Raw genomic sequence first — 23442 nt, forward strand, 5'->3', positions numbered from 1 at the left:
GCCGATATGACGGCTTGGTGGACAAAGGGAAGGGGCTGTGGGCTGCGAAAGAGCGGGAAAGACAAAATGGATCACTACACACTGGATAATTATATTAATTGAAATGCTAATCCTTTGCACATGAACGCTCGCTCATTCGGGAATAATTCAAATCAATATATTTACGCCCATATGTCGTTGTTGTCTTCTCTGTTGGAATCGTTGGTCCGTCTGCGGGAGAGTCAGTTGGTTACTCATGAGAGAGTCTCTGGTTACTCATGGTGGTAGCTCTATCGGCGGCTCCTGATAGTGTCTGTTGTCATGGATACGTCAGGCGTCCATTGTTCTTAAAGTAGATGTTTCGGCGGTTGTCGGTATTTGCATCCCAGGTTTACATAATTTCTAGCTGCAGACTTGTAATTAGTATCTAAGATTTGCTCTTATTTTGTAGGGATCGATAATCTCAGAGTTTAACCATTTTCAGCCGTGTAGCCAATGCTCCACGTTGCATAGTTTTCTAGTTTTGGTAGTCAATCCTGTGCCACCTCAGCTTACACCGAGATATGCGTGGTCTGAAGAGGATTTCCTCAGGAGGGGTTTTTATTCGTAACAATAGAAAAGGGCGGTTCCATGATGCCACGGACCATTCCCACACTCTCAAAGGTGGAAATATTGTTTAAAACTCCCATTTTGGGGATTTAGGAGTTTGGCCAAGTGAAATCCCTTGTTCTCTCTCTGCATGACCAGGGGGAGAGAGTCTCCGCCAGGAATTTATGGCCTGAGATAACAGTGAGAGAGGGGGAAGCCACGATCTACACCCAGAAAGAGCCACGTCATGACACAAACTAGCAACACAACACGTTATCTACATGAGTTAGATTAGAGCTATACTAACAGGAATGTTGATTGATCAAACAATCGACAAAACAATATTTTTCACTTGATTGGCTTGATGATGGTTTAGACTTGGGAGAGGGCTATGTATGTTTCGATATGTCTCTGAATGGGGGGCTCTGTAGGGTTATGTAGTAGGGAATAGATTGAGAGGAGATAAATTTGCCTACTTAGCATAATTATTTGAGGCCGATGCTTTGCTGCCTCTTAACGAAAGTGTTTGACCAAATTGCTGAGATTTCTGCTGCATAGCAACAGTCTAGGAACACCAACTGTCTTTTTCTGTCTTGGATGTTGCCTGTAAGCTAGCTAGGTGGTTTTGTTTTAGACGGACTGTGAATGATGACTCCCTCTTGTTCTTTTGCCGCTTGCTTTGTGCTTCCTTCTGGCGCTAACCGTGTTGTGCTAACCATGTTGTGCTAACCGTGTTGTGCTAACCGTGTTGTGCCAAACACTCTGTCATGTTTTGTTACTGTGTGTTCTTGTCAGACTGCACTGTGTTGTGAGTGGTGTGCTTTGTGCTTTTTGTATGTTCAAATAAGCTCTTTTCTTTTATGACGATTTCTTTGTCTTTGTATGTCTGAACAGCTCTGTTGTCTTTGAGTGAGTGTTTGTTTGGAGCTGTGTGTGTGTGTGCGCTCCAGTCCACTGTTTATTTGGTTTGTAAGTGGCGCATGCACTATGTTAAATTGTATGATTTGCGCTCTGCCGCTGTGTGTGACTACTGTCAGTCCAGCTGTGTCACGTCATTTTGTGTTGAAGAGAGTTTTGCTTCCTGGTGTGATTCACTGCTCTGCCGCTGTCCTGTTCTTGCAGCTCTCAACAGCCAGCGGTGTTGCGTTCCAGTGCTCTGTGTGGTGTTCATTGGTTCCCTCTGGTGCTTCTCTTGTCGTTTTGTTCTTGTAGTTGCAGGACCCCCACCTATATGATCAGGTCTATAGGTACTTAGACCTCCCAGGACAGGTATGTGATCTCATTACAAACCATGTGTCTTTTTACAGCTCATCGTCCCTAGGACAATATTTAGACATGTTATAATGCATTATGAAGACCTAATGTCACGTTCCCACTGCTGTAGGTATGGGAACTAAGAATTCTGTTGTGTATTTTGGCAAAAATGATTTAATTAGTAAAGTACAGTTCAATTCGTTGTACTATTATTTGGACATGATCTTTCTTTTAATTTTGGTGTATAGTAGACACCATGTTTCTTGTAGTACTATACATTCAACATGCCCTGTAATGTCCAGCTCATTCAACTAAAATGTCAGCTACAGCTTTCCTTGTTCCCAGACTTCACATAGCAGTGTGGTATTCCTCACCTACACTATGTTCTGCCTTACACTTGTTCTGTGTTGTGTGCCACCTTCTGTGTGTCCCGTTTTATATATGTGTAGACTGAGCATCCTACTCTATGTCTATGTAAACATTCCATATGGCTTAGTATCCAATGAAAATGAGAGAGTCACTATGACATCAGCTACTGTGCAAAGCCAAGAGCAGAGATACGTTTTGCTTATGAGGCTTTATGGGATTGTGTTTGTGTTTTGGTTTTACTATCCTTGTGGGGACCAGAAGTCCTAATAAGGATAGTGAAACAAGAAACATTCAGATAAGTGGGGACATTCCTTTATTTGTAAATATTATTTAACTAGGCAAGTCAGTTAAGAACAAATTCTTATTTACAATGACAGCCTACCACGGCCAAACCTGGGCCAATTGTGCGGTTGTGATACAGCCTGGAATCGAACCAGGGTCTGTAGTGATGCCTCTAGCACTGAGATGCAGTGCCTTAGACCGCTGCGCCACTCAGGAGCCGGTCCCCACAAGGAAAAAGGCTATTTTTGGTTTAAGGGTTAGTTTTAGTCTTAGAGTTACAATTAGGGTTAGAAGTTAGGGTTAAAGTTAAAGTTAGGAGTTAAGGTTAGGTTAAGGGGAAATAGGATTTGGAATGGTAATAAATGTTTTGGTCTCCACAAGGATAGTAACACAAATGTGTGTGTAGGTGTGTGTGTGTGTGTGTGTGTGTGTGTGTGTGTGTGTGTGTGTGTGTGTGTGTGTGTGTGTGTGTGTGTGTGTGTGTGTGTGTGTACCAAACTTTGTTAGTCCCGATCCAATCAATGTGAAGACAGGAGTGAACCAACTGTTGACTCTCTCTATTAAATATTTCTTCTCTCTGTTGCCTCCTGTCTTTGCACTCAGTTCTGCTCTCTGTCTCTCTTTAAATGTTAAATAAAAAGATAGCACTTCCCTCTACTTGTAATCAAAGCAGTTTAAATGTGTGTGAAGGGAACTTCAATGAAGTGCTGTGTTTGTCTGATAGTTCTGTACAGATGAAGACCCTAGTCTCTCTCTCTTTGTCTGTCTCTCTCTCTTGCCTCTTTCCTTTCTTCGTTCTTCCAACCCCCTCCCTCTTCTCTCTCTCCTCCCCCCTCTCCTCCTACCTTCCTCCCTCTATCCCCTCGTTCTCCAGGTTAGGGGAAACGACCGTACTCTGGAGACTGAGAAGATCCCGCGGGCGCCTCACGACCGGAAGAAGGAGTGGCAGAAACTGGCGCTCGGGGCGGAGCTAGCTGAGGACGACCCTGAAGAGGCCCTGAAACACAGAGAGCCTAATGGCTCTGCTCCCTACCACGACAGGTCTGGGTGAGTGTGTGTGTGTGTGTGTGTGTGTGTGTGTGTGTGTGTGTGTGTGTGTGTGTGTGTGTGTGTGTGTGTGTGTGTGTGTGTGTTTCTCTGTATATGGAGCATTGGGGAACGCTATTAAACCCCAATGTTACTCTATATGGAGAATTTGTGTCACGTCCCAATTCCCCGTCTCCCTTATTATTTAACATTTTATTTAACCAGGAGACCCAGAGTCTCTTTTTCAAGGGAGACCTGGCCAAGAAGGCAGCAACAAACAATACATTACAGAATTAAAACATACAACATTACAACATGATCCAGCCTAAAAATAGCATTTACACTCCTCTGTAACAGAGTCTCCCATCAATATTTAAATTAATTCAGTGGCACTAACATATCTAGAAGCATGGATTGTAGGCTATTCCATGCCTCTGGTGAACAAGAAGAGAAGGCAGTCTTGTCTAATACATTGAATGTCCTGAGGACTTTAAGTAGCAACCACGTAGCAGACCAGGTATGGTAACTGCTGGTGGTGAAGGAGACCAGACTACAGAGGTAAAGAGGGAGTTTACTATAAAGGGCTTTGTAGATGAACACATACAAATGTAGCTTTCTGAGCATATAAAGTGAGGTCCAATCTACCATTTGGTACAATGTGCAATGGTGGGTGAGTGACTTGGCATTTGTAATAGAGTTCCTTTAGCACTTGTGTAACACTTTAATGCTTCCCCTTTCTCTATATCAAACACTATCAATCAATCAATCAATCAATCAAATGTATTTATGAAACCCTTTTTATATCAGCCAATGTCACAAAGTGCTGTACAGAAACCCAGCCTAAAACCCCAAACAGCAAGCAATGCAGATGTAGAAGCATGGTGGCTGGGAAAAACTCACTAGAAAGGCCAGAACCTAGGAAGAAACCTAGAGAGGAACCAGGCTCTGAGGGGTGGCCAGTCCTCTTCTGGCTGTGCCGGGTGGAGATTATAACAGAACATTGCCAAGATGTTCAAACGTTCATAGATGACCAGTAGGGTCAGATAATAATAATCACAGTGGTTGTAGTGGGTGCAACAGATAAGCAGCTCAGGATTAATTGTCAGTTGGCTTTTCATAGCCGAACATTCAGAGTTAGAGACAGCAAATGCGGTAGAGAGAGAGAGTCAGAAAAACAGCAGTTCCGGGACAATGTAGCACGTCCAGTGAACAGTGAACAAGGATCGGGAGACACTGTGGCCCCATCCGACGATACCCCCGGACAGGGCCAACCAGGCATGATATAACCCCGCCCACTTTGCCAATGCACAGCCCCCCCAACTACCCTGAGACAAGGCTGATTATAGCCCACAAAGATCTAACGCTTCCCCTTTCTCTATATCAAACACTACCCTGACATGTGTAACGTTCTAATCCTTCCCCTTTCTCTATATCTTACACTACCCTGACATGTGTAAAATATGCATTTCAATGCATTTCAATTAACAAGTGTGGCTTGTTAATTTGTGGAATTTCTTTCCTTCTTAATGCATTTGAGCCAATCAGTTGTGTTGTGACAAGGTAGGGGTGGTATACAGAAGATAGCCCTATTTGGTAAAATACCAAGTCCATATTATGGCAAGAACAGCTCAAATAAGCAAAGAGAAATGACAGTCCATCATTTCTTTACGACATGAAGGTCAATCAATTCAGAAAATGTCAAGAACTTTGAAAGTTTCTTTATGTGCAGTCGCAAAAACCATCAAGCGCTATGGTGAAACTGGCTCTCCACCACAGGAAAGGAAGACCCAGATTTACCTCATTAGAGTTACCAGCCTCAGAAATTGCAGCCTAAATAAATGCTTCACAGAGTTCAAGTAACAGACACATTTAATATCAGAGGAGACTGCATGAATCAGGCCTTCATGGTCAAATTCCTGCAAAGAAACCACAACTAAAGGACACCAATAAGAAGAAAAGACTTGCTTGGGCCAAGAAACACGAGCAATGGACATAAGACTCATCTGACCTTTGATCTGATGAGTCCAAATTGGAGATTTTTGGTTCTAACCGCTATGTCTTTGTGAGACGCAGAGTAGGTGAACGGATGATCTCCGCATGTGTGGCTCCCACTGTGAAGCATGGAGGAGGAGGTGTGATGGTGTGGGGGTGCTTTACTGGTGGCACTGTCTGTGATTCATTTATAATTCAAGGCACACTTCACCAGCATGGCTACCACAGCATTCTGCAACGATACGCCATCGCATCTGGTTTGCGCTTAGTGGGACATTAATTTGTTTTTCAACAGGACAATGACTCAAAACACACCTTCAGGCTGTGTAAGGGCTATTTGACCAAGAAGGAGAGTGATGGAGTGCTGCATCAGATGACCTGGCCTCCACAATCACCCGACCTCAACCCAATTGAGATGGTTTGGGATGAGTTGGACCACAGAGTGAAGGAAAAGCAGCCAACAAGTACTCAGCATATGTGGAAACTCCCTCAAGGCTGTTGGAAAAGCATTCCTAGTGAAGCTTGTTGAGAGAATGCCAAGAGTGTGCAAAGCTGTCTACATGATTCCATATGGGTTATTTCCTAGTTTTGTGTCCAAACTTTTGACTGGTACTGTATATGGAGGGGATCTGTAACGCTAACAACCCCCCCCCCCCCCCCTCCCTCTCAGAGCTCCTAGTTACTTGGATGGGATGGACGGGCCATTCTCCCTAGCAGCGCTGCCCTACAGCCAGATGAATGAGCTGCTGAACCGCCCTGGGGACAGAATGTACACACGACCCCATGACCCCCCACCACCACCCCCTATGCACCATCTGGGAGACATCAAACCCCCCTCCATGATCAGGTGGGTATCACACACACACAGAGGCACACACACAAGAGGTGGCAGGTAGCCTAGTGGTTAGAGCTTTGGCCTAGTAACCAAAAGGTTGCAAGATCAAATCCCTGAGCTGACAAGGGCAAAAATATGTTGTTCTGCCCCTGAACAAGGCAGTTCCAAGCCACTGTTCCCCAGCAGGCAATCATTGAAAATAAGAGTTTGTTCTTAACTGATTTGCCTAGTTAAATGAAGTTACAACAAAAAAAATAAGCAAACTAGTGAATGTGTTACCACATGGGAGTGTCTCCCCACTACCTACCTGGTTTTGAGAATGCCTTTCACTCCAAATGGATACAACTCTCTTCTTCTGTTTCCAGTTCAGTTGTTTTCTCTATTCATGGGTTGCATGTTTCCTCAGAATATTGTTTTGAACATTTGTTTTGGACTGAGCATATCGTCAATGAGCACTGATGAAGATTTCATTAAAATTTCATGACAGTGGCTTGGAAATACAATGACATTCAAGTGGAGGCAAATAAATAGTAGGAAAACCTTTTGTCATAATTTTGCTGTCACCAGATTGACTTTAGATGCAGTATAACGTTAGCTAGTTAGCTAAGATTGAGGGGAGGAGGTAACAATACTTCATATTAACTACCTACATTATTACACATATTATGCGTTAATTGTGGAAATAAATTGAAGAGGTGACAGTGAAGAGGCGACTCCGGGATGCTGGCCTTCTAGGCAGAGTTGCAATGAAAAAGCCATATCGCAGACTGGCCAATAAAAGTCAAATATTAAGATGGGCAAAAGAACACAGACACTGGACAGAGGAACTCTACCTAGAAGGCCAGCATCCCGGAGTCGCCTCTTCACTGTTGACATTGAGACTGGTGTTTTGCGGGTACTATTTCATGAAGCTGCCAATTGAGAACTTGTGAGGCGTCGGTTTCTCAAACTAGACACTCTACTGTACTCTACTGTACTTGTCCTCTTGCTCAGTTGTGCACCGGGGCCTCCCACTCCTCTTTATATTCTGGTTTCTTCAGTTTCTTGGCAATTTCTTGCATGGAATAGGCTTCATTTCTCAGAACAAGAATTGACTGCAGAGTTTCAGAAGAAAGTACTTTGTTTCTGGCCATTTTGAGCTTGTAATCGAACCCACAAATGCTGATTCTCCAGATACTCAACTAGTCTAAAGAAGGCCAGGTGTATTGCTTCTTTAATTAGCACCACAGTTTGCTAACTGTGCTAACATAATTGCAAAATTATTTTTAAAATGAAATGATACACTTGGATTAGCTGACACAACGTTCCATTGGAATACAGAATCTTTCAATGGCCCTAGGATCCAGGTGGACAGAGGTGGTCTGCCAGTCACTGGGACGACAACCCAACTTGGGATGGGGGGAGGTTTTAGCGAGTGGAATAGTGAAGAACAATTGGAGGTTTACTCAGTAGCAGTGCCAATCCTGTATCATGGTACAGTTAAATAGACACTCAGTCATCATGGTGCTTATTAATGGTAAGTTTACAAACATATACTATGATAAATATAATTTAAACTTGTATCTTGTTATGGTAAATGGGGAAATAAGTATAGCCAGTTATAATTGTAATGGCTTAGAAGATAATAAGAAAAGACGATCAGTATTTATCTGGATGAAAGAGAAGGAAAATAACATCTATTGTTTACAGGAAACTCATTCACCAATTTTAGATGAAGTTGTGTGGAAAAAGGACTTAGGGGGCAAGATATACTTCCTGTATGGGCAAAGAAACTGAAAAGGGGTGATGATATTAATTAACAATATATTTGATCCAAATGGGCAAATTGTCCAAACAGATTCACAAGGTAAATGGATGATTTTAAATATGTTATATGTTATATGTAATATACTATTTTGGTGAAAAGAGTTCATATTAACAAAGGAAATAGAGGGATTAATAGTACAGAAAGATGGAAATAAAAACTGTACCATAGAGACACAGAATAAGTTAGAGGAAAAGCAAAAAAGATCAAGTGTAATATATTATAAAAATAAAGCAAACTGGATGGAATATGGGGAGAGGTGCACCAAATAATTTCTTAATCTTCAACATAGAAATGTTACCAGAAATAATTGACTGACACATGTTACAAATACCGGAGTCACCCACGATTCACCAGCCTTGTTTCAGTCTCCTCCATCTCCACTAATCAAAGTTTATTGTAAGGATTTTGTTCCTATTGATAATGTGAAATGAACAACTGTCCAGAAAGACTTGGGTGAGGCCAAATTACAGAGCAGGAACTTCTAGATGCAATTAAAGTCTTTAAGCCCGGGAAAACTCCAGGACTGGTTGAGGTATGTCCTGACCTCTGGCAGTCTCTATGGGGGTTCCACAGGGTTATGATGTTCTCAGAGGACCATTATTACTGTAGCATGTTTTAACCACTCCTATAAAAAATATAAAAAAATGTAACTAGGCATGTCAGTTAAGAACAAATTCTTATTTACAATGATGTCCTACCGGAGAACACTGGGTTAACTGCCTTGTTCAGGGGCAGAACGACAGAATTTTACCTTGTCAGCTCAGAGATTCAATCTAGCAACCTTTTGGTTACTGGCCCAATACTCTAAGCACTAGGCTACCATCCCTTCGTCCTTCTCCCTCGCTCCACTACCCCCCATCCAGAATCCATCACTTCGTCCTTCTCCCTCGCTCCACTACCCCCATCCCTTCATCCTTCTCCCTCGCTCCACTACCCCATCCCTTCATCCTTCTCCCTCGCTCCACTACCCCATCCCTTCATCCTTCTCCCTCGCTCCACTACCCCATCCCTTCATCCTTCTCCCTCGCTCCACTACCCCCATCCCTTTATCCTTCTCCCTCGCTCCACTACCCCATCCCTTCATCCTTCTCCCTCGCTCCACTACCCCATCCCTTCATCCTTCTCCCTCGCTCCACTACCCCCATCCCTTCATCCTTCTCCCTCGCTCCACTACCCCCATCCCTTCATCCTTCTCCCTCGCTCCACTACCCCCATCCCTTCATCCTTCTCCCTCGCTCCACTACCCCATCCCTTCATCCTTCTCCCTCGCTCTACTACGCCCATCCCTTCATCCTTCTCCTTCGCTCCACTACCCCCATCCAGAATCCATCCCTTCATCCTTCTCCCTCGCTCCACTACCTCATCCCTTCATCCTTCTCCCTCGCTCTACTACGCCCATCCAGAATCTATCCCTTCACCAATTTTGGCCCATTCCTCCTGACAGAGCTTGTGTAACTGAGTCAGGTTTGTAGGCCTCCTTGCTCGCACATGCTTTTTCAGGTCTGCCCACAGATTTTCTATAGGATTGAGGTCAGGGCTTTGTGATGGCCACTCCAATACCTTGACTTTGTTGTCCTTAAGCCATTTTGCCACAACTTTGGAAGTTTACTTGGGGTCATTGTCCATTTGGAAGACCCATTTGCAACCAAGCTTTAACTTTCTGACTCATGTCTTGAGATGTTGCTTCAATATATCCAAATAATTTTCCTACCTCATAATGCCATCTATTTTGTGAAGTGCAGCAGTCCCTCCTGCAGCAAAGCACCCCCACAACATGATAGTGCCACCCCTGTGCTTCACGGTTGGGATGGTGTTCTTCGGCTTGCAAGCCTCCCCCTTTTTCCTCCAAACATAACAATGGTCATTATGGCCAAACAGTTCTATTTTTGTTTCATCAGACCAGAGGACATTTCTCCAAAAAGTACGATCTTTGTACTTTGCAGTTGCAAACCGTAGTCTGGCTTTTTTGTGGCAGTTTTGGAACAGTGGCTTCTTCCTTGCTGATCAGCCTTTCAGGTTATGTCGATATAGGACTTGTTTTACTGTGGATATAGATACTTTTGTACCTGTTTCCTCCAGCATCTTCACACGGTCCTTTGCTGTTGTTCTGGGATTGATTTGCACTTTTCGCACCAGGGTACGTTCATTTCTAGGTGACAGAACGTGTCTCCTTAATGAGTGGTATGACGGCTGCGTGGTCCCATGGTGTTTATAGTTGCGTACTATTGTTTGTACAGATGAACGTGGTACCTTCAGGCATTTGGAAATTGCTCCCAAGGATGAACCAGACTTGTGGAGGTGTGCAATATTTTTTCTGAGGTCTTGGCTGATTTCCTTTGATTTTCCCATGATGTCAATCAAAGATGCACTGAGTTTGAAGGTAGGCCTTGAAATACATCCACAGGTACACCTCCAATTGACTCAAATGATGTCAATTATCTTATCAGAAGCTTCTAAAGCCATGACATAATTTTCTGGAATTTTCCAAGCTGTTTAAAGGCACAGTCAACTTAGTTTATGTAAACTTCTGACCCACTGGAATTGTGATACAGTGATAAAGTGAAAATTACTTGTGTCATCCACAAAGTAGATGTTCTATCCGACTTGCCAAAACTATAGTTTGTTAACAAGAAATTTGAGAAGTGGTTGAAAAACGAGTTTTAATGATTCCAACCTAAGTGTATGTAAACTTAAGACTTCAGCTGTATATACTGTATATACTTTTAGTCAATGCACTCCGACATTGCTCGTCCTAATGTTTACATATTTCTTAATTCCATTATTTGGACATGGACGATACATTTGAGATAATACAAGACAAGTACTGGAAACAATAGAACACTATGAAAAATCTGGGAAACCAGGCCTGGTATTCATAGCTGATTTTGAAAAGGCTTCTGATAAAGTGCGACTGGAATTTTTATACAAATGCCTGGAATATTTGAATTTCAGAGAATATCTTATACAATGGGTGAAAGTTATTAATAGTAACCCTAGGTGTACAATAGTAATTAATATTTCTCAGAAAGTATTAAGCTGTCAAAAAGATCTAAACAAGGTTGTCCACTATCAGCATATACAGTGCATGTAATATCAGCATATACAGTGCATATAATATCAGCATATACAGTGCATGTAATATCAGCATATACAGTGCATGTAATATCAGCTTATACAGTGCATATAATATCAGCATATACAGTGCATATAATATCAGCATATACAGTGCATATAATATCAGCATATACAGTGCATATAATATCAGCATATACAGTGCATATAATATCAGCATATACAGTGCATATAATATCAGCATATACAGTGCATGTAATATCAGCATATACAGTGCATGTAATATCAGCATATACAGTGCATATAATATCAGCATATACAGTGCATATAATATCAGCATATACAGTGCATGTAATATCAGCATATACAGCGCATGTAATATCAGCATATACAGTGCATGTAATATCAGCATATACAGTGCATATAATATCAGCATATACAGTGCATGTAATATCAGCATATACAGTGCATATAATATCAGCATATACAGTGCATATAATATCAGCATATACAGTGCATATAATATCAGCATATACAGTGCATGTAATATCAGCATATACAGTGCATATAATATCAGCATATACAGTGCATATAATATCAGCATATACAGTGCATATAATATCAGCATATACAGTGCATATAATATCAGCATATACAGTGCATATAATATCAGCATATACAGTGCATATAATATCAACATATACAGTGCATATAATATCAGCATATACAGTGCATGTAATATAAGCATATACAGTGCATGTAATATCAGCATATACAGTGCATATAATATCAGCATATACAGTGCATATAATATCAGCATATACAGTGCATGTAATATCAGCATATACAGTGCATGTAATATCAGCATATACAGTGCATATAATATCAGCATATACAGTGCATGTAATATCAGCATATACAGTGCATGTAATATCAGCATATACAGTGCATGTAATATCAGCATATACAGTGCATATAATATCAGCATATACAGTGCATATAATATCAGCATATACAGTGCATGTAATATCAGCATATACAGTGCATGTAATATCAGCATATACAGTGCATGTAATATCAGCATATACAGTGCATATAATATCAGCATATACAGTGCATATAATATCAGCATATACAGTGCATGTAATATCAGCATATACAGTGCATGTAATATCAGCATATACAGTGCATGTAATATCAGCATATACAGTGCATGTAATATCAGCATATACAGTGCATATAATATCAGCATATACAGTGCATATAATATCAGCATATACAGTGCATGTAATATCAGCATATACAGTGCATGTAATATCAGCATATACAGTGCATGTAATATCAGCATATACAGTGCATATAATATCAGCATATACAGTGCATATAATATCAGCATATACAGTGCATATAATATCAGCATATACAGTGCATATAATATCAGCATATACAGTGCATATAATATCAACATATACAGTGCATATAATATCAGCATATACAGTGCATGTAATATCAGCATATACAGTGCATGTAATATCAGCATATACAGTGCATATAATATCAGCATATACAGTGCATGTAATATCAGCATATACAGTGCATATAATATCAGCATATACAGTGCATGTAATATCAGCATATACAATGCATGTAATATCAGCATATACAGTGCATGTAATATCAGCATATACAGTGCATGTAATATCAGCATATACAGTGCATGTAATATCAGCATATACAGTGCATGTAATATCAGCATATACAGTGCATATAATATCAGCATATACAGTGCATGTAATATCAGCATATATAGTGCATTCAGAAAATATTCAGACCCCTTGACTTTTTCCACATTTTGTTACGTTACAGCCTAATTCTAAAATTGTTTAAATAAACATTTTCCCCTCATCAATCTACCCCATCATGACAAAGCAAAAACATATTTAAAACATATTTATTTAAAAAATAAAAACAGAAATACCTTATTTACATAAGTATTCAGACCCTTCGCTATGGGACTCAAAATTGAGCTCAGGTGCATCCTGTTTCCATTGACCATCCTTGAGATGTTTCTACAACTTGATTGGAGTCCATCTGTGGTAAATTCAATTGATTGGACATGATTTGGAAAGGCACACCCCTGTCTATTTAAGGTCCCACAGTTTACAGTGCATGTCAGAGCAAAAACCAAGCCACGAGTTCGAAGGAATTGTGTGTTGAGCTCCAAGACAGGACTGTGTCGAGGCACAGATCTGGGGAAGGGTACCAACACATTTCTGCATCATTGAATGTCCCCAAGAACACAGTGGCCTCAATCATTCTTAAATGGAAGAAATATGGAACCACCAAGACTCTTCCTAGAGCTGCCCGGCCAAACTGAGCAATCCGGGGAGAAGGGCATTGGTCAGGGAGGTGACCAAGAAACCAATGGTCACTCTGACAGAGCTCCAGAGTTCCTCTGTGGAGATAGGATAACCTTTCAGAAGGACAATGATTTCTGCAGCACTTCACCATTCAGGCCTTTATGGTAGAATGGCCAGACGGAAGCCAATCCTCAGTAAAAGGCACATGACAGCCCGCTTGGAGTTCGCCAAAAGGCACCTAAAGTCTCTCAGACCATGAGAAACAAGTATCTCTGGTCAAATGAAACCACATGGAGGAAACCTGGCACCATCCCTACATTGAAGCATGGTAGTGGCAGCATCATGCTGTTGGAATGTTCATCATGGACAGGGACTGGGAGACTGGTCAGGATTGAGGGAAATATGAACGGGGCAAAGTACAGAGAGATCCTTGATGAAAACCTGCTCCAGAACACTCAGGACCTCAGACTGAAGGTTTACCTTCCAATAAGACAACGACCCTAAGCACACAGCCAACACGACACAGGAGTGGCTTCGGGACAAGTCTCTGAATGGCCCTGAGTGGTCCAGCCAGAGCCTGGACTTTAACCCAGGGGAACATCTCTGGAAAGACCTGAAAACAGGTGTGCAGTGACACTCCCCATCCAACCTGACAGAGCCTGAGAGGATCTGCAGAGAAGACTGGGAGAAACTCCCCAAATACAGGTGTGCCAAGCTTGTAGCATCATACCTAAGACTCGAGGCTGTAATCTCTACTAAAGGTGCTTCAACAAAGTACTGAGTAAAGGGTCTGAATACTTATGTAGATGTGATTTAAAATACTGTTTTTGCTTTGTCATTATGGAGTATTGTGTGTAGATTGATGAGGGGAATGTAATCAATTTTAGAATAAGGCTGTAATGTAACAAACTGTGGTAAAAGTCAAGGGGTCTGAATACTTTCTGAATGCACTGTCATTAAAAAAAATGGTTGTTAGGTATAGGCAAGGCCATAAGCAAATAGATACATTTGACGACATGATAATGCTGGCAAAGTTGTTTCCTTCTAAACATTTGACAACTTTAGCAATGTCATCGTATTTCCCGGCACTATCGTGTAATTTAGACTAAACAGTCGTTAGCCTCCGTCCAGAATGACTGGGCTTATCACGGCTGTAGGGCACCACAATTACGCCGCCGGTAGAGGGCGGATTGAGAACGTTCATAGCAATGGTGACGGGGGTGTAACCTATGAATAGCCTGTTGTGTTGAGTTTTGTTCTGCTTAACTCTGATGATGGGGACGTGAGCAGCTACAGGTGTGTTTCGCATCTCTGAAATGTTCTGCTCCGTTGAAGCGCAGATAGAGGAAAGGATGAAGGGATGGATTCTGGATGGGGGTAGTGGAGCGAGGGAGGAGGAGGAAGGGATGGGGTAGTGGAGCGAGGGAGGAGGATGAAGGGATGGATTCTGGATGGGGTAGTGGAGCGAGGGAGGAGGATGAAGGGATGGATTCTGGATGGGGGTAGTAGAGCGAGGGAGGAGGATGAAGGGATGGATTCTGGATGGGGTAGTGGAGCGAGGGAGGAGGATGAAGGGATGGATTCTGGATGGGGGTAGTGGAGCGAGGGAGGAGGATGAAGGGATGGATTCTGGATGGGGGTAGTGGAGCGAGGGAGGAGGATGAAGGGATGGATTCTGGGTGGGGGTAGTGGAGCGAGGGAGGAGGAAGGGATGGATTCTGGATGGGGGTTAGTGGAGCGAGGGAGAAGGATGAAGGGATGGATTCTGGGTGGGGGGTAGTGGAGCGAGGGAGGAGGATTAGGGGATGGATTCTGGGTGGGGGGTGGGGGGTAGTAGAGCGAGGGAGGAGGATGAAGGGATGGATTCTGGGTGGGGGGTAGTGGAGCGAGGGAGGGGGATGAAGGGATGGATTCTGGGTGGGGGTAGTGGAACGAGGGAGGAGGATGAAGGGATGGGGTAGTGGAGCGAGGGAGGAGGATGAAGGGATGGATTCTGGATGGGGGTAGTGGAGCGAAAGAGTAGGATAAAGGGATGGATTCTGAATAGGGGGTAGTGGTGTGAGGGAGAAGGATGAAGGGATGGGGGATAGTGGTGTGAGGGAGGAGGATGAAGGGATGGATTAGCTTGTTGTACTGTGAGTGTACAACAAGAGTAGTATTCTCTTGACTCTCCATCTTCCTGTTATCTCTGCAAGATTTCCTTCCATTTCTTGCTCCCTCTCTCCCACCTGATATATATTTGTCACATCTTCTCTATTAGTGCACTGCAGTTCAGTTAGCTTTCAATTAACAGTAACTCTGTCTTTCTCTTTTCCCTCTCCTCAGCTCCAGTTCAGGTTTTTCAGACAGCAGACCCCAATCTCCAGCACAGACTCACGGCTTCAACTCCAACACACCTCCCCCTCCGCCACCTCCCTTGCCCCCTCCACCTCCTCCCTTGCCTTCCATGTCTGGTTTTGGCCCTCGGGGCACCCCTCCTCCTCCTATTCCTCCTCTACCCATCCAGCAGCAGCCCCCGGCCATCCCCCCTCCCCCTGCACCTCTCCAGATCGCCCCTGGCGTCCTCCACCCTGCCCCTCCCCCAGTGGCACCTCCCCTCCACATCTCCTCCCCAGCCCGTCTCCAGCAGGTCCTGGACAGGGGACCGACCCCTGGCCAATCAGATGGCACCGTGCTGCCTCCTCCGCCCCCTCCCCCGCCCCTCCCAGGAGTACGGAGCTCCTCCCCCTGCCCGCCGGGCCCACCCCCCGTGCCTTCCTTCCTGTCAGGTGCCATGGCGTCCCCGCTCTCTCACTCAGGGGGGAAGAAACACTCCGCCAACCTGCCGCCCATCAGCGATGCACGCAGTGTCCTATTGGAGGCCATCCGCAAAGGTGGGTGGGGCCTCGGTGTAACAGCCAGTAGATCTGTTTATTGTGCATGACTGTCAATGTGCGTAGTCATTGGACAGTTTTATAACAGAAGAAAGCTGATACATTCTCTCTTGTAGGTTGCAGTAATCCCTCTCTCCTTCCCTCCCCAGGTATCCAGCTCCGGAAGGTGGAGGAGCAAAGAGAGCAGGAGGCAGCCAAACACGAGCGTGTTGGGAACGACGTGGCCACCATCCTGTCTCGACGCATTGCCGTCGAGTACTCCGACTCAGAGGACGAGTCCGAGTTCGACGAGGGAGACTGGATGGAGTGAATGAGATGGAGGGAGAGGAAAAGAAAAGAGAGGGGGACAAAAGGCAAAACTGTCACCCAACTGTACCCCCTTTAGAGATGTCAGAATCCATCCTTACAACCACTATCCTCTGTCAGTCCTGTTTTACCCCCTCACCTGTCATCCTCTACACCTCTCTCTCTCTCGCACTCTTGCTCTCTCTCCCCCTCTTTCTCACTCCCCATTCTTTCTATCCTCTCTCCCCCTATTTTTCCTCCATCTCTCTCTTTTTCTCTCTCTACACCTCACTCTCTTTCTCTCCCTCTCTACCTCTCTCCCTATTTCTCTCTCCTCCCCCTCTCTCTCTATTCTCTCCCTTTTGCTCCCTCTTACATCTCCCTCTCACTTTCTCTCTCTCCCTCTGTCCCTCTTGTTCTCTGTCATATACTGTTCTTGGTGTGTTTGTAGGAAAATATCAATTTCAGTTGTTTGTTCCCCATGTTCTGGTCGGGAAATGTTTTTGTACTCATTTTCTACACTGCTACACATTGTTCAGTGGCTCATGTTATTTTCCTTCTTTATCCTCCAATTGTATGAAATCCTCATCATGTACAGTTGTTTAAAAAATGAACGTTAACCAAACAGTTTTTTTTGTTTCTGATAACCTTTTAAAGAAAAGCTATTAACAACCACACATTTTTTCCCCCCTTTGTTTCTTGCTGTTGAGTGTCAACGTGACGAGGTGGCCTGAGTCTTCTGTCCTTAGTTCTGATACTATCCTGCCACCTGGTGGGCCAAAGTGTAGGTGAATTGATTCTGTATTTTATTATCTCTATTTTGAGTTTCTTTTCTTACAGAAAAACACTTGCCGTTTTTAAATGGGCCTGTTGTTGCCAATATGAACCACTTGAAGGATGGTAGCCATCCTGAATATCAGTCGGCTGTGGTTGTTTGCTGAGGAGATTTATTGTAGTCGTTGTTTGTTTTTATATTATCAGGATTTGACTTATCACCTCAGAACAAGGGAATATTGTGATGATGGTATGATATGTTATGTGATGATTGTTGTATGATTGTGATGATGAAGATAAAGAAGGATAATTGTGAGACATTAGAAGGAAGTTATTGAGTGATCCGAGCTAATCTATGTTAATCGTTCCCTTATGTCACCCAAGGACATGTCTGTCAAGTTTAGGCAAATGTTTTATTATCTGAGTATGTGTGTCCTCAAAGAGCCACCATAATGTATCTTGGCAGCAAGGAAGTGTCATGAAGTTTGGAACCATATGGTATACTATACTAGACTAGTGTCTGACCAACAGGAACCACTTTACAGTAGTGTCTGACCAATAAGAACCTCTTTATTGTAGTGCTGCCAACAGGAACCACTTTACAGTAGTGTCTGACCAATAAGAACCTCTTTATTGTAGTGCTGACCAACAGGAACCACTTTACAGTAGTGTCTGACCAATAAGAACCACTTTACAGAATGGATATCAAAGGCAGCTTATTTCCCAGGGTCCCCCACTCTGTGTCTGCTGACTAACAAGAAGCCTTACCTCGTTCGACTCTAGAACACTAACAGTTACTATGAAGAATATAAATAAATGAACAGCATGGGTCTACCTGTGTTTCTGCTGCCCAAGGGGGCGGGACTCTGAAGAGAAAGAATGATTTATCTGCCTTCACTGCCCCCTTTGAAGAAGATGATGTCTGCCGTCCTTTTCTTTCTCTCTTCCTTCTTTCTCTCTTTCTACTTTCTCTCTCTTCAACTTGCCTTATTGTTTGTACAGACGTATTGTTGAGTTCATGAATGTATCGTGCTGTTACTACTTTTTGCCTGTACTCGTATGGATTAGCTGTTTCTATGTTTGGGGACGGGGAAACCGAACCCTGGGTTCAAAAAATATCAAACCGTGTAACATGTAACTTATGTAATTGTAACAGTTTGCTTGAATTAATAAAAGCTAATGTTATGTTTCAGGACTTGTTGTTTTGTGTAACCACTGATCCAAGGCCTGTGTGTGCTTTCCGGTTGTGGTGTACCCAAAGGGCTACGGTTCAGAGACTTCTTCCTGAATCAGTAATGGGGACACCATGCATTACACCTCATGACGATAACCTTCACTCTCTCAAACACAAACATATTTCAGTACTAGACAGATTTGGGATCTTAATTTGACCTAAATTGTCACAGCAAAATAATCCTGCAGTAACAAGATTGTAACATTTAGTCCAGAATGTTGCTTGGTAAGGCTATTAGCTGGCCAAAAGTAGGCGACATGAATAATGTTATATAACCGTGTTAATGTGGGTTTTCACTGGTTTTATGTCAATCATGAAGCTCATCTGCAGTACAATTCTCAGCAACAAAGTGATCCAATTAAGATTCCACATCTGTATGTATAAACTGCCTATGTAAAGTTAAATTAATTCCTTTCTCTTGGTGCACAAGTGCTGCAGGGGAGCTGCTGTAGGGGGGATGCTGTAGGGGGGCTGCTGTAGGGGAGCTGCTGCAGGGGAGCTGCTGCAGGGGAGCAACCCCCCACCCCCACCCACTCTGTTCAACTCCATCTGTAACCACAATGTAACCTCTCCTGTAGACACTTATTTATTCTGTCACACACACGCACACACATGGCAGTGCAGAATAAGTTTAGGGGATTTGTCGATGTGTCAGGGCTGAAAATGACACAAGCTCTTTTTAGTACATCATCTGTAGGTCTGCTAGGATTAAAAGTGAACACATTTCTTCACAATCACACTTCTGACGCACAAGACTTATTTAAATCAGTGTGTGTGCCTGTGTGTGTGCCTGTGTGTGTGTGTGTGTGTGTGTGTGTGTGTGTGTGTGTGTGTGTGTGTGTGTGTGTGTGTGTGTGTGTGTGTGTGTGTGTTTGTGTGTGTGTGAAAGAGATATATTCATTGTAGTGTTATTGTGTAAGAAAGAATTTGATGAGGGAGGGAGAGATTCAATCACTAGATCATAGCAAAGTAAATATAAACGTGAATATTATTATTCATGACTGTAGGGAGTCTTCTTATAGTTTCTCTAACTCCGGCCTTGTTGACAACATTTACTCTTCCTGCTATGTCTTTCACACAATACATTCATACAAGAAAGTGAGTTGAATCAGTGATATTGTTGCTTTTCCTCCTCCTGCTTCCTGGCCTAGAGGGCTCCATTTATTGGCCTTAATTTAGTGTAACTGTGAGGACCCCATGGGCCAGTTTCCCAGACACAGATTAAGCCTTGTCCTGGCTCAATGGAGCATGTCAATTGAAAGTGTTTTTTAGTACAGGACTATGTGTAATCGGTGTCCAGAAAACTAGCCCCATTAGTGTAAATAGAAAAATGGCCACTCCCTCCCTCCCATCCCCACACTTGGCACATATCTGTTGTAAAGGTAGTGTAACACTGCCCTCTGCTGGCTCAGGTAGACTCATATGATGAGTTACTCTCAAGCACTCTGACTAAATCAATGTCCCCAGTAGATGGTAGCAACATGCTTTCTATGTCAGTGACACTGCCTGACTTCTGGTGTCAGACCAAAGCCCATTTATTATACATGTACAGTGTCCTTATCACAGCCTCTTTGTCAGCAGTAAGGCAACTCCTGCTGAGCCCGAGGCTGTCCTAATATGGCCACCATATTCATTATTTTTGTGAAAACATCATTGCACTGAGCAGCCATTGGGTGAATATCAATAGTCTCAAGTGGCTTCCTTGCCTCATCTCTTCCCCGTGTCTCCTTCCCTCGTCTCCTTTCCTCCATTTGCTCTGACAGGTGACAGGTGAAAGCACATTCCTGGTAGTTATCCACCATATTGCTTTCTGCTGTGTTAAATGTTATTTTTATGTTTCAGACCAGTAAAGATGAAGGAGAAAAGACAAGGAGAGAGAAACATTTTAGAGTATTGAGATGCACCCATAGTTTTTCTATGGTGAGGGTGCACAAAAGTTCATGGAGGTTTGTACTTGCCTAAATTATTTGATTTAATTACAAGGTAATGGCTCAGACAGGCAGACTGGGATGTAAGTCAGACGTTGGTGTGGCTCGTTTGGTATAGAGGCATGTTCAGAGGGCATGAAGCGAGGCATCAGTTAAAAAAAGACAGGGAATAGAAGCATTATAGTGGCTGCATTTCAAGAGGGTCATTTCCTAATGTCCTTTGGAGGAAGGATGTTTGATATTTTTATCTAATAAAAGGATACAGATATCAAATATCTGATGGTAGTATGGCTCAGTCCGGTAAGGCAGGCAGCCAGGGATGGGAGATTGGCGGTGGTAACCGTGGTATACTCCGAGTCGATATGCATGTAATAATAAGGAATTCCCCTCGACCACGGCCACAAGAAAACTAACATTATTTCCAATTAATCCCCATTGTAAAAGAACCAAGTACGTTGTTGGTTTTCTGTTATTGAGAAATAACAAAACAAAGTGGAAAAGCTGCTGTGTTGTTCAATGTACATGTAAGCAGATCAAAAATCTCAACCTACGGCTCCCAATGGTCCCATCTAGGGAAATAGAGCCTGCATGAAGAGCCCTGTGGCTTCAGGCTATTTGGCATGGGAGAGTGGGAAATGTGGGGACGGTTTTGCAATCAGAAATATGGCGGAAGTGGACGATGAGTTCAAATCAAGTTGGTGAAGGTAAATGTTCTGAATGGACAAAAGTAGTGTAGAAAACTGGAACAAAAAGGAAATTGTCTAAAATTGGAGGTGAGGATACGTGCATGAATGATAATTAATAATTAATAGCTTTTTTTGGGATGTGTTTGTTGAGTAAGGATGCATAAGTGGGGACACCCATTTGAGGTGTCAAAAATGGTGAAGTACGCGCTGGGAAAAGTGGAGTCTATCAGAATGACCAGGAGAGGTCTTATTTTGATAAAATGTATTTCTGAAGAACAGAGGAAGATTGCAGTGAGCCTCAAAAGAATCCGGAGAACAGAAGTTTTGTGTTTTGAACTTCGGAGTAGAGCACCTGTCAAAGGAGTCATCTCAGGGGCAACGACAGATGTTCAGGTTGAATCCCTGAAGAGAATTCCTGGTGTGGTTGGTGCCCGGCGTCTGACCCGCTGGGTGAATGGAGAAAAAGAAGAAAGTCTGTCGCTCCTGTTGTTTCTGATAAAGAGCAAACACCCACAAGTGTGAAGCTTGGTTATGTAAGATACGCTGTAAGAGCTTTCCTCCCCAAAACATTGTAGTGTAAGAATTGCAAAGGATTTGGCCATGTTTCAAGTGTGTGGACAGAGTATATTGAAGAATGGTGTGTAGAAGGACGACAGTGTAGCAATTGTGGTGGGGATCATGATTCTGAGTTCCTGGTGTGCCCTGTCAGGCTGAAGGAGAATGAGGTGGTAAAAGTTAGAGCGGTCATTTGAATCCCCCATGAGGAGGAGATTAAAGGTTTGAGAAAACAAGTGATGGTAGTGGACACACCCCAGCCTGTAGTAAATGTTTGCTGCCAGTCAAAAGACACCCTGTAGGTTAAAAAGGGGGATTTTTTGGCGTTCATTGCCACAGTTATAAACTGTACGGCACAAGTCTCAAAGAAGTCTAAGAAAGTGGACATTGTTATGGCTGCGGCAGAAAGGTTTTGGGACTTGCCAGGGGTACTGGTGCCAAAAGATCCCCCCTCCTAGGTTCCCCTTAAGCCTGTGTAGGGATCAGGTATGTTGTATTTATTTTTAACAGAAAAAGATTAGTTAGTTTATTTATTTTTTGGTAGTTTGGTAATTTTTCAGTATTTTGTTACATTTTTGGGAATCTTGTTTCCATCCCACACAGTAGGTGGCAGAATGCACATTAAATTGTGCAATCGCTAATATACCATAGAAGAAGAAAAAGAAAAAGACCAAGAAGACCAAGAACAAGAAAACAAAGATGAAATGTGGGGACCTGGTGTCTATGCAGGATACACATAGCTATGTGTGTGGAAAACATTGAATGACAGGTACTGTAAGACATTTTAACTTGTGGTTGTTTGTAACTCCACTCACTACTTGTAGCTGTATAGTTTGTGTGTTTGTGTTGTTGATCTTGAATCAATTGGTAGCTAGCTAGCACTCACTCATGTGGCTGCTACCACCATCATTAAAAGCCCTATAATAGTATGTTTTTCTAAGTAGTGAGAACGCTCAGGCAATGTTGAAAAGTCATCTTTCTTATTTTCTTAAATGTAGTTTTGTAATTGTCTAAAATAAGCAGACAACAAGAAAATTGCTTTAAGAAAAAGGTCAAGTTTTTGTTGTGAGCCAACTTATTTATTTGACCTTTATTTAATTAAAATTTAAGTCAGTTAAGAACACATTCTTATTTTCAATGACAGCCTAGGAACAATTAACAGTTAACTGCCTTGTTCAGGGGCAGAACGACATATTTTTACCTTGTCAGCTCGGGGATTCGATCTTGCAACCTTTCGGGTTACTTGTCCGAAGCTCTACCCACTAGGCTACCTGCCGCCCCACAACTTAGGTAACCACAGGATGTTTTCCTCACAGCCGGGCAGGGCCGTGACATTCTATCTAACACAAACTGGGACTATGGTTCAGTCAAGCTAGACATCCATAAAAAGACGAGGGAATAGAATAATTTAGTACGAAGACATATCTGGGCACCAAGGGCTTTATTCAATCCATAGCGCTGAATATCAGCGATTGACGGCGATGTTCCCAGGGTCGCGGAGACTGCATTCATGGTCAACACTGCATATCTTCAGCTCAATCAG

The 23442-nt window shown here is 43.0% G+C and overlaps 1 protein-coding gene across 3 annotated transcripts in view; it reads left to right on the top strand.

The window, feature by feature from the left end:
- The window catches only part of LOC139407267 (WASP family member 1), a 152240-nt gene extending 133614 nt beyond the window's left edge, over nt 1-18626 (top strand). For 2 of the 3 annotated variants that reach the window (XM_071150898.1, XM_071150897.1), the window contains exons 6-10: nt 1780-1836; nt 3347-3519; nt 6161-6337; nt 15890-16437; nt 16587-18626. In XM_071150898.1, coding sequence (XP_071006999.1) covers nt 1780-1836; nt 3347-3519; nt 6161-6337; nt 15890-16437; nt 16587-16747 — 1116 coding nt within the window. In that variant the 3' untranslated portion in view covers nt 16748-18626. The remainder of the gene's footprint in view (nt 1-1779; nt 1837-3346; nt 3520-6160; nt 6338-15889; nt 16438-16586) is intronic. The other variant, XM_071150899.1, reaches the window with a different exon arrangement.
- Nucleotides 18627-23442: the final 4816 nt, after the last annotated feature.

The sequence above is a fragment of the Oncorhynchus clarkii genome, chromosome 4 (assembly GCF_045791955.1).
Source record: "Oncorhynchus clarkii lewisi isolate Uvic-CL-2024 chromosome 4, UVic_Ocla_1.0, whole genome shotgun sequence".
NCBI lineage: Eukaryota > Metazoa > Chordata > Actinopteri > Salmoniformes > Salmonidae > Oncorhynchus > Oncorhynchus clarkii.